At 44.6% G+C, this 11,799-nt stretch overlaps 1 protein-coding gene across 2 annotated transcripts; it reads left to right on the forward strand.

Annotated features, from left to right (window-relative positions):
• Nucleotides 1–1,263: 1,263 nt before the first annotated feature.
• On the forward strand, nt 1,264–9,990 carry LOC116723155 (L-selectin-like). Of its 2 annotated transcripts, XM_032567838.1 has the most exons (8): nt 1,264–1,643; nt 1,750–2,080; nt 2,376–2,470; nt 2,576–4,096; nt 4,179–4,369; nt 8,107–8,305; nt 8,864–8,958; nt 9,649–9,990. In XM_032567838.1, exons 4-8 carry the CDS (start codon nt 4,060–4,062, stop codon nt 9,748–9,750), a joined length of 624 nt encoding a protein of 207 aa, XP_032423729.1. In that variant the 5' UTR covers nt 1,264–1,643; nt 1,750–2,080; nt 2,376–2,470; nt 2,576–4,059; the 3' UTR covers nt 9,751–9,990. The 2 variants fall into 2 exon arrangements, with proteins under 2 accessions (XP_032423729.1, XP_032423737.1); XM_032567846.1 differs by lacking the exons at nt 1,264–1,643; nt 1,750–2,080 and adding an exon at nt 2,082–2,192.
• The last annotated feature ends 1,809 nt before the right edge of the window (nt 9,991–11,799 follow it).

Consider the following 11,799-nt stretch of genomic DNA (forward strand, 5'->3'; position numbering starts at 1 on the left):
GCAGAACAATGATTTAGCTTTTATTGTACAGTGAGATGGCATGTGGCAGGAAGGATTTCCTGTATCTGTCCCTACGACAGCGGAGCTGGAGCAGCCTATGTGAGAAGGTGCTCCGCTGTCTGTCCACTATGTGGTGGAGAGGGTGCTGTTCATTGTCCATAATAGACAGAACCTTCTTCAGTGTCCTCCTCTCCACCACAGTTTCCAGGGACTCCAGCCTTAGTCCCAGTACAGAGCCAGCTTTCCTGATGATTTTGTCCAGTCTATTAGAGTCGCTGGCTCTGATGCTGCTTCCCCAACACACAGCAGCAAAGAAGATGGCGCCGGCAACAACACTGTGATAAAAGGTCTCCAACATCTTGCTGCACACATTGAAGGATCTCAGCTTCCTTAAAAAATAGAGTCTGCTCATCCCCTTCCTGCACACAGCGTCAGTGTTAGATGCCCAGTCCAGATTGATCAGTCAAACTGAACAAAACTCAAATAAAAGCAACATTTGAATTTTAGTTTTATTTTTCAATAATTTGCTTACTGAGAATAAAACATGTTTAATGTGCATTACTAGTCATTTTTGGTCCTGCAGCTTGAATGTGGTTTAAAAACTTTTAAACCACATTTTACGTTACATTTCACTGTAACTTTGCCGACCCCCCAAAATGTCTCTTAGGAAATGTTCCTGTTTATGGTTCCTCCAGTAATGAGATGGATTTACGCCTTTGCATCCAGCTCAGTTTCATCCTGAAGTTAATCAACTTCAGTCCAACTAATGATCACAGAAATCTGAGATTTACTGATCTGGACCTGATCCTCCATCTTGAGCTTCTTTCCTGATCATCTGCTGCTGATTCAGTTCAGAAAATTGGTTGCTGTTTTCCTCTGATGCTGTTTTGCTTAATAAAATTCTTGTTTCAGACTCAGATGTTAAGTTTACCTTCATTAACGTCAACATGAACTGGACTCAGGTATATTCAGGATATTTAATCCAGATCAGAAGTTTCCCGGCTCAACCTTTGCTTTAGCTAAAATAATTCAGATGTATATTTCTCCTTGCAGTGGTTTGTGGGAACTCAACACTTCCTACACATGAATATATAATCGTTGATGAGCTCAAGACTTGGACAGAAGCTCAGAGATACTGCAGAGAAAATCACAAAGACCTGGCAACCATCACCAACATGGAGGATGTGAGGATGCTGAACGACCTGGCAACAGGAAGAACCAGTAGTATGTTTCCTTTCACGTGATGAAGTTTTCTGATTGGTTTTATTTAAGGTGGGAGGGGCTAAGTGCTCAGGAATTCAACTAGAAGCAGGAAATCAGATACAGATGAGCTGGAAAATGACAGCAGAGTCACATTATGAGCTCAAAGCAAAACGCCGTCAATAAAAACACTAAATATCTGGAGGAGGAATTCACTGTGGCCTCTGGATGTCTCCAGCGGGCCTGGATCGGACTGCATGAAGACGTGAATAGCTGGAGGTGGTCCATGTCAGACCAGTATCAGAACCAGTTCAGGAACTGGGCAGCTGGACAACCCAACAATAAGTTTGGCAGAGAGAGCTGTGGTGCATTAAGTGCAGATGGATCCTGGTATGATGTGTCCTGCTCTCAAACCTTACACATGGTTTGCTTCAATGTCTGCGGTAAGGATTCCTCAGATACACAAAGAACAGACTCTTCTTCTGTTTTCCTCAGCAATTCAAATCGATCTACAGGTTTTCTTGTTCGACTGCTATGGTCTGTTTTCAGGAACAAATCCTACGTTTTACTACAGCAGCACCAAACGGAGCTGGACTGAAGCTCAGAGCTTCTGCAGAGAACATTACAGAGACCTGGCCAGCGTGAGACACCTGTCTGACAACAAGGTGATCCAGGGTTTGGTCCAGAGAGCGGCCTGGATGGGTCTGTACCGAGACTCCTGGAAGTGGGCGGATGGAGGGAACTCCTCCTTCAGGAACTGGAACCGAGACGAACCCAATCACAACGGGAAGGAGGGATGCGCTGCTGGCTAACTTTGGGAACGCTGGGAAATGGGAGGACTGGAGCTGCGGCGAGAAGAAAGCCTTCGTTTGTTACGCTGGTGAGGAATCCTTCACTCTTTAGTGAACTTCACAGCCAATAACTGACCAACCAAACAACTAATCCTGGTTCCAGACTGAAGCGTTGCAGCAAGAACATGATCATTTGATCAGGTACTCGGTAGTTGAGTTGACTTTTTACCAAATACTTTTTTCTCTGGAGTAATTTCTAGGATGGATACTTTTTACTTTTACTTGAGTAAAAATATGTTGCACATCAATATTCCTTTTGTCTGATAACGTCTCATCGCTGCAACATAACATTACAATAAATCATAAATCTTCTTTCTCTAAAAGCGGTCCAGTCAAAGCATCTGGTGAAACTGCAGCTGGAGTTTCCATCGTCTCTGACGGAGGATGACTCCGCCATGATGGAGGAACTCCTGATCAAGGTCATCATCTTTTATTTTATCATATCACATCATAAACATTTCCAGCCGCTTGGTGAATCTGAGAGGGAAATGATAATAAATATTCAGGACGTATTTGTGTTTCAGCTGAAACAGAAGCTGAAGGACGACGGAGTGAAAGGAGACGTGAAAGTGAGCTGGAGGAAACGACCAGACGGAAAAATCCTCCACAAACCAAAGAAGAAGAAAGATGAACTTTAAATACTGGATCATTGCATTTAATCGTTTTTGGGTTAAATGGTGGTTTAAAAGTTAATATTTTATCTTTAGTCTTTAAAGGGTGATTGATTTATGATATTTGGGGGCTTTAAATGCTGAGGGGAAGTGGATCCTTAGGAAATAAAGAAAATCAGCTTTACACTGAAACAGGAAACAGACGGAAACACCAGTTTCTTCCTTAAGATTTTGTCCTTTTTTCATTTCAGATTAAATCATTTTTAAATACAGAAAAAAATGAAATTATTCAGACTTTATATTTTGTTGGGACAGTCAGGAAAACAAACCACATTAGTCCATCACAGCAGTTTGAAATAAAACAACTTTCTGATCATTTCTGGTGAACAGCTGAACCCTTGTCCACCAAAGGTCATGACCTCTGAACCCTGACGGAAACAACAAAGTCCTGGAGGAATAAATATGCTGCTGGAGAAAATGTGGTTTATTCCAGAGCAGAAATATTGATTTAAGATGCTTTTCAGGGGTTTGTTTACATGTAAACAATGTTTTTCTTATTATTCTGCACTCAAAATGTGGAATGTGTAAAATTACTTCAACTGGATCTTATTCATAACCTTCCAACGGTACCAGAACTGCTTCTGACTGCAGTCTGGATTTATGTAGAGATCATTGATCACTTTGGCAATGGCTGAACGACATCAGAGCGATTGATTATTGATAAGAAGCTGTTTAATGTTCCAATCAGGTTTTTATGACTGAGGCCTGGAGATTATCCCTCAGGTGAAACAGTAAAAGGAAGACGTCCAGCAGTAGAATAAGTGACTTCCTGTTGAAAGGGGGCGGGGCTACGTGATGTCACCAGCTGACCGTGTGAATGTGTTGGTGCTGCTCTGTTATGAGACACACAGGGTGATGCAGCTGGGTTGGTGTGGAAGTTCTTCCATCTTCATGCTTTTGGTCAGACTTTGAGGTGTGGCCACGCCCACATGCTGTGACCACGCCCACATGCTGTGGCCACGCCCACATGTTGCGGCCACGCCCACATGCTGTGAAGCTAAAAACTTTTGATAACTTTGATACATCAGATTAAAACAGATTTTTAGAAATGTTTCCTGTTAATTCTAGAAAATGTGAATTGGACACATGGATGGAGTCGAGTATTAGCTTAGGCTCAACATCCCACCAGCAGAGAGGGAGGGACTGATTCGTCAGGCAAACGAAAACGCCTGCGATTCATGACCTTCACTATGTAAATAAAAGTGTTTTGAATTTGTTTGACATGAAAATGATGCTGGATACCAGGCTTTACAGAAAATGCAAATGCTGTTTGTTTTTGTACATAAGTGATGTACATTGAAACAGTTTCAGCCAGAACAGCAAACAGCCGATGACACATGGAGAACTTTATCCTGTTCTTCGCTGCTGCATCAGGTTTGTCAACAGAAATATTCAGACTGAATCTTCAAGATTATTTAAATATAACAGTTTTTCTCATGTTGGTTTATATCTGCAGCAGTGTGCACCGTCTCTTCACTTCCTGCACGAAAATACCACTTTGTTTACGACCCAAAGAGCTGGTCCGACGCTCAGACGTTCTGCAGACAGCGCTACACAGACCTGGCAACCATCGACAACATGGCCGACGTCGACGTCCTCAACAACATGGCCGACTTAAAGCAGATGGTCTACTCCCAGTTCAGCTACGTAAGTTCAGCTGTTTATGTCAGAATAAATACCAGCTGGATCAAATGTAATTTATTTCTGTTTAAGCTGCTGATTTCCTTCTGATTTTAAACGTATTAAAATGTTTTTACTGTGAGGAACAAACAGAAGAACAAAGTGGAATCACTGAAATTGGACGGCGGATTGATGCTCTTACCAAATGATCATCTTAACTGATTTTTATTGCAGGGGAAAAAAATCAGAAACAACGTTAAACATTCAAAAACAATGTTTAACTCTTTATTGAGTTAAACCTTATAATTCTATTCCAGCTAAGTTCAGATTATTATTGGAATTAGTCAGAAGGTTTTGAAGGAAACAGCTGATTTCATGGTGGCAGCATCATGCTGCGGGGATGGGGATAATAATACAGGGATATTCAGCAGAAGCTGTTTTAGCCGGTCAGTGATGAGACTGGAACACTCCAGCGGTTTGAGGGGAAACATCTAAATCTATTGGAGTGGCCTAGTCAAAGCCTAGAACTCAAACCAATAGAGAATGTGTAGTCAGACTTGGAGATTGCCCAAGGAAACTGTAAAGTGGTTTTGCTTTGAGGAAATCACAGATTTCTCCAGAGTGTCTTGTAGCTGAACGTCAGGGACTGAAGTGGTCTAGTCAAAGGGTGAAAGAGACACAGCAGCATCATCAACCAGTTTCAGATTCTTCTGGGGATTTTATTGTTTAACATCTTTAGTTTGACATAAATCCTCCTGGTTTTATACAAACTGGCAACACAGCTGCACTTCATCAGACCAAACCTGAGAAAACAGGAGAAACCAAATAAAATCTAAACAAAGGAAGAGAATTAAGATTATTAATCTGATTTATAAACTCATCTGTGTAACTAAATTGGTCTGTGAAATGCAATGTGATAGAGGACAACTCAAAGGGTTAAAGAAAACAAAATGAAGAAGGAAAACCCTCCATTGGAAGAACCCAGTGATGTCATCAGTGACATCAGAGCCATTTAAACAGGAAGTGCTGGGCTGGCCCCGCCCACACACCTGCTCAGGCTGCAGCATTTAAAGGGACAAACAATGGTGAGAAAAATGAATCACTAGTAACGCAGTTTGAAACAAAAACACTCACATCCATCTGGTTCATTAATGTTAGCCTGACATAAACCGCAGCATAATGCTAGCGTAAACCGCCATGCTTAACGCGCCGTGACCAACATAAAGAAATCAGAAAAACATTGAAGGGAAAGTGGGAAATAAACACAAACTGACCCAGTTGTCTCGGACTCAGAGGGTTTCGGTTGTTTTGCCAGGAGGGGAAACATTTCAGATGATGAGCGATGTTCCTCTGGTTTCAGGCGCCCAGCTCAGTCGGTTGCTTAGTTACAGCTTCTCTGCGTTTCTCAGGAAGCTGCTCACTTCACTTCCTGTCCCATTTTGACTCCAACATTCATTTTCTGTTGAAAATCAGTTTTCTGAGCATTTTTCAAACTTTTTCAGGCCTAATAAATTTATATAACCTTTAATGAAAACCAGTGTTGTATAGTAACGAAGTAAAAATACTTCACTACTTTACTTAAGTATATTTTGGAGTACTTCATACTTTCCTCGAGTATGAACATTTTTGATGACTTTCACTTTTACTTCACTATATTTCCGAACTTAATCGCGTACTTTTACTCCGATACATTTTCAATGTGTGGTTTAGTTACTCGTTACAAAAAAGCGAGAGAGAGAAACGCAAGTGTTTTGACCCCACCTACTGATTAGCAAGTAGGCTACCGAACAAAGTCGGTGGCCTACTTGCCTGGGCTTGTTCATCACCTCCAATAGGATACACCTGTTTCGCTTCTCCCATTAAACACAAAGCAAGTCTCGCTATCAGCAGCAGCCACATGGAGGAGGAGACGGAGACCACAACGACTGCAACTACGTCGGACACGGCTCCAGGGGAACCACCAGCTGGTGATGAGAGCCCATGGCCTTATTTAAACACAATATACTCTTTCGTGGGTGTTAAAGATTCGTTGTACCGCATGCAGTTTATGTTATTCCTGCCCGAAGATGTGGAAATTCTATCTTACAAAAACTCCCCGTCCAACTTGAAGAAACACATCGAGGTAACGTCTTATGAAATGGTTATAATCCTCCTGTTTCAGTAACTATAGCTTGGTCACTAGGCACTACTGTATTGTGAAATCTTGACCATAAATGAACTTTGTTTGGCATTGTTTCAGTTCCACACGTGGTGTATTTAGCTTAGGCCTAATGTTGACTGTAGCAGGCTACCTAGACTCCTCTGTTTAAGGGGGGACAGAAGCCATAGCAATAGCAATTTAGACTAAATTTAACGAATATAGGAAAGGCATGCAAGTTCAAAACCAGGTTTACAGATGCCAATAAGCTGCATTTCCCTCCCAATTCTTTTTTTCTTTTGCATAATGACCAGTTGTGTGCACCACCTACTGACTGTAGGCATTGACTGATTCACTGATTTGTGAAGTAGAGTAATCGTAACAGCTCTTTTTCTTCATGTTGGCCGCATTTTCTGTACTATTTATTTTTCTCATTTTCAGCACTGACCTTACTTGAAGGGAAAACTTAAGGCTTACAAAAACTTTGTATTTCTGTCCTGGAGGGTTTACTAAGAAGCTGGTTCAGTTGTAAAGCAGGTTAAGTTAACCTTGTGCTATAGGTAAAGCACCTAATTTTCTTAACTAAATGATGCCTGCAGGTATATCTATTAGCAGGTTTAATTTTGCCTGCACTTGGTTGGGTACATTATTTTAAGTGTATTTGACAAGTTTACCAAAATATAAAAAATGTCATTCAAACTGCATTTGCTTTGTTTTACTTATTACTTGTACTTTTCATTACATTACTTGAGTACATCCATTTTTACAGTAATTTCCATACTTAAGTACAAGAAGTTTCAGATACTTTAAGACTTTAACTCAAGTAACATTTCAGTCAGTGACTTGGACTTTTACCAAAGTCATATTTTGGAGAGGTACCTATACTTTTACTTGACTCTGAGATTTCAGTACTTTATACAACACTGATGAAAATATTAGTGTCTTAATTGATTGTTTTTGTTCCTCCTGATGTGAAAGGTGGTTCTGTTTTGTGAATGTGACCGACCACAAAAACACGTCGACTCGGGGCGATCCGAGTTATTTACAGACTCTGAAAGAAAATACATGGAAACTAAAAACGTTCTTCACTACAAGTGTTGTGTGCACTAACAATGTTTTAGGGTTATTTTGCTTTGGCAAAAGCAAACATTTTCTTTCAGCCAGTAGATAGTCCAACGATTTTATTTTGGGTGATAAGATGCAGTTAGTCAGCGTGGGGCGCAGCGCTGTTCACCGTCCCGTCACTGTCATATTGCATTCAGAACGGTCACAAACCATTATGTATCATAATAGTGTTCAAAAACTAAAACTCTGCAACCCACCCTGAGAAACTTTCTGCCATATTTTCAGAGTCTCTTCCTGGTCTTTAACTGCTATTTGTCCATTTTAAACACAGTCCTTTGGTAAGCTAAATGTAGCATCGCGCACATCACAGCAAATCAAAGGTTATTTACATGCAGACCACAGACCACAAGGGGGCGTCTGCAGACCACCAGTGGTCGACAAACCACAGTTTGAGAAAGACTGTTCTAAGGGATTGTGAGGTCAGAGGTCAGATTCTGAGGTAAACCCTCAGAGGACAGGAAACCTATGGAAATGTTCTGCTCTCTCTCTGGACTCCCCACAGAGAGCCTGGATCGGACTCTACACCAACGCCGGCCAGTGGAAGTGGGCGGACGGAAGCAAGTTCCTGTTCACACACTGGAAATCTGGAAAACCCGACAAAAGCACCGACACCAGCGTCTGTGCAGTGGCGTATTTCCAAGAGTCAGGAAGCTGGGAGGACGAGTACTGCGACATTAAGAGAGCGTTTATTTGTTACGAAGGTAAACCTCCAGCAGGATTCAGCTTTACTTTGGTAGAAATGATTTCAATGTTCAAATAAAAACAAATACAGAAACTAAGAAAAGGTTTGAAAGTGAGACTTCCTATGACAAAGCCAGAACAGCCTCACCTGGAGAGCTTTGAGTCCTTTTCAGATTCTGAAAGTGAGATTTCTAACCAGGCCAGACAGAAATAAAACGGATAATGAAGCCATTGAATGTAGAAAACAGGCCTCAAAGTTTCAGATCAGCAACCTGCAGGGGTTAAAGGTCGTTTCAGAAACCCAACAGGTGAGACGTCTGCAGACAAAAGTCATTTTTTAAATCTCAACGTCTCGTTTCTCCTCTCCATGAAACTGAAGCAACTTTTTGAAGTTACTGACGTGACTTTTAATACTTTCATTGAGTTAAAAACGAATCAAAAGAATCCAGACGGACCCAAATCAAGCGCCAGTCTGGTGACTTTCCCGGGTCTGGTCCGTGTTTTCAGTTTGCTGGATGAAATCATGAACGGATCATAAATCAGTGAATCAGAACTGATGCAGCTTTTCTCTATCACAGCTCCAGTAAAACTGAAGGTTCTGGAAGTGAAGCTGGTCAGAACCTTCAGTCTGGACCTGGAAGAGCCTGCAGTGCTGGCAGACCTGCTGAAGCAGGTAAACACAGGAGCGCTCATAAACACGTTCAAATGTTTCTGAACAGGAAGCTGCAGCAGGTTTCAGGTCCAAACCAGGATTTCAGGATCCAACAGAACCAAAGATTCTGACGTCTTTCTGCCCCCTGCTGGTCAGGAGGAGAAAACGCTGCAAGTCAAAGACTGCTGGGTTTCCTTAGAAACTTTTTTTTTTTTTGAATAAGTAATAATGAGCACCATTACAATAAATATCTGAATTTAGATGATTTTTTAATTTATGAATTGTCTAATAAATGAATCGTATTGAACTGGACCTTCAGAACCGGACCCAGACTCATCAGGTCTCAGAGACTTGAGTGGATCCCAGATTATTGAGGGCAGGTTGGAGGTGGCAGCATCATCCTGTGGGGTAGATAGAATGATGTTTATGAGCTTTCAGGTCCCCAGATGATCTTCGAACTGGGAAGTTTCTCCTGGAGGATCTGAATACAAAAGATTTCAATAACTAATCATTAAGAGAAAAGAATAAAACACCAAAATACCAAAATGCAACAATAAAGAAACGATAAGATGATGACTCCTCCCCTCCTGTCCGTCTCATTCCAGATTGTTGTGCAAATTATGCATTTAATCCAAAAGCATTAAGGTCAGGAGAAACTCTGTGCAGTGCCAACATCACTAATAAATTCTTATCTTAACGTTCTGGTTCCAGCTGGAGGTGAAGCTGCAGCAGCAGGCAGGAAGCCCACAGGTCAAAGTTCACTTTAGGAGGAAGGAGGACGGGAAGATTTTCCACAAACTAGACGACGTTTAGTTCTGGATCAAACTGCTCAACATTTATTTAGTAATATTTAGTATTTTGAAGATCAGATTCGTTGGGTTGTAGTTCCGTTTGTGTCGGATCGTTTTCTTAAGTAGAATAAATGTGCAGAAATATGAAACTGCAGCTTTGGGGGATTTTAACTGTAAAGAGGAGCCGATTGGCTGTTTGACTCTAGAAAACTGTAAATAATAAAGATCACTCTAATAAAGCAGATTGATCACTGACAAATTGTATGAGACTATCTTTTATATTCTGTCATCATTTGATTTACAAAGGCAATCCACACAAAGCCGACACACACACACACACACACACACACGGGTGGGTGGGTGTGTGAGCGGCAGGGCCCAGTAGCCCCCAGAACTGGTCCTGACTGTCAGGATCTGTGTTTTCTGTGTTCATTTAGAGTTTTTTGTGTCCTTAAGTCTCTTCGTTGTCCTGTCCTCCCCTTGATTGTTCCCAGGTGTGTCTCGTCTCTGTGATTACCCTCCCGTGTATTTAACTCCACCTGTGTTCCTTGTTCCTCGTCGGGTCCTTGTCAATGTTAGCGTCTATGTGTCGTCAGTGTTTCCTTGTGCCTGCTGCTTGTTCCTGGACTTATTTACAATTAAATTCATCATCACATTCATCTTACCTGGGTCTACAGCGTCTGCCTCACCAACCCGCACCACACCTCATGACAGTAGGACCCGACCAGACTGAACGGTGAGGCTTCGCTTCATGATGGACCCAGCTGCATTAAGGAGGTTCCCTCCAAAAGGGCAGAGCGGATCGAGGCGGAGATCCGGCAGGGAGGAGAGGACACTGGCTGAAGCTCTCTCTGACCTGCAGCGGGAGCTCTTCCGGGGAACGAGGCTGGTGTTGGCACCCCCCGGATTCGGCCCCCGTCGATACCTCCATCCGGGAAGTCAGCGACGTGAGCCGCCGGTGGAGCCGGCCCCTCGTCGCTTTCCGGAGCCGCCACCTCCGCTATCAGCATGGAGACAGCGACGTGAGCCGCCGGCAGACCCGGCCCTTCGTCGCTTTCCGGAGCCCCCACCTCCGCTGCCCGCTCGGAGACAGCGACGTGAGCCGCCGGTGCACCCGGCCCCTCGTCGCCTTCCGGAGCCGCAGCCGTTTCCAAGGCTTCGCTGCGGCTCGCCTCCGCAGCCGTTGCCAAGGCTTCGCTGCGGCTCGCCCCCGCAGCCGTTGCCAAGGCTTCGCTGCGGCTCGCCCCCGCAGCCGTTGCCAAGGCTTCGCTGCGGCTCGCCCCCGCAGCTGTTGCCAAGGCTTCGCTGCGGCTCGCCCCCGCAACCGGTTCCCAGGCTTCGCTGCGGCTCGCTCCCGCAGCCGGTTCCCAGGCTCCGCTCCGGCTCGCCCCCGCAGCCGGCCCCGAGGCTCCGCTCCGGCTCACCTCCAGCCGGCGCACCCGAGGCCGAATCAGCCGGCGTTCCAGCCGGCGCACCCGAGGCCGAATCAGCCGGCGTTCCAGCCGGCGCACCTTCCGAGACTCCCAGTGTTCCTTCCGAGACTCCCAGTGTTCCTTCCGAGACTCCCAGTGTTCCTTCCGAGACTCCCAGTGTTCCTTCCGAGACCCAGACTCCCTGCGTTCCTCCTGAGACCCTGACCTTCTGCGTTCCTCCTGAGACCCTGACCTTCTGCGTTCCTCCTGAGACCCTGACCTTCTGCGTTCCTCCTGAGACCCTGACCTTCTGCGTTCCTCCTGAGACCCTGACCTTCTGCGTTCCTCCTGAGACCCTGACCTTCTGCGTTCCTCCTGAGACCCTGACCTCCTGCGTTCCTCCTGAGACCCTGACCTCCTGCGTTCCTCCTGAGACCCTGACCTCCTGCGTTCCACCCGAGACCGAGACTCCCTGCGTTCCACCCGAGACCGAGACTCCCTGCGTTCCACCCGAGACCGAGACTCCCTGCGTTCCACCCGAGACCGAGACTCCCCGCGTTCCACCCGAGACCGAGACTCCCCGCGTTCCACCCGAGACCGAGACTCCCTGCGTTCCACCCGAGACCGAGACTCCCTGCGTTCCACCCGAGACCGAGACT

The sequence above is a fragment of the Xiphophorus hellerii genome, chromosome 1 (assembly GCF_003331165.1).
Source record: "Xiphophorus hellerii strain 12219 chromosome 1, Xiphophorus_hellerii-4.1, whole genome shotgun sequence".
In the NCBI taxonomy this organism is placed as follows: Eukaryota; Metazoa; Chordata; class Actinopteri; order Cyprinodontiformes; family Poeciliidae; genus Xiphophorus; species Xiphophorus hellerii.

Coding starts and splice junctions, on each gene's coding strand:
- LOC116723155 (XM_032567838.1), top strand. CDS start 4,060: ATGGAGAACTTTATCCTGTTCTTCGCTGCTGCATCAG. Junction 4,097..4,178: donor GTTCTTCGCTGCTGCATCAG/GTTTGTCAACAG, acceptor TTATATCTGCAG/CAGTGTGCACCGTCTCTTCA. Junction 8,959..9,648: donor TGGCAGACCTGCTGAAGCAG/GTAAACACAGGA, acceptor TTCTGGTTCCAG/CTGGAGGTGAAGCTGCAGCA.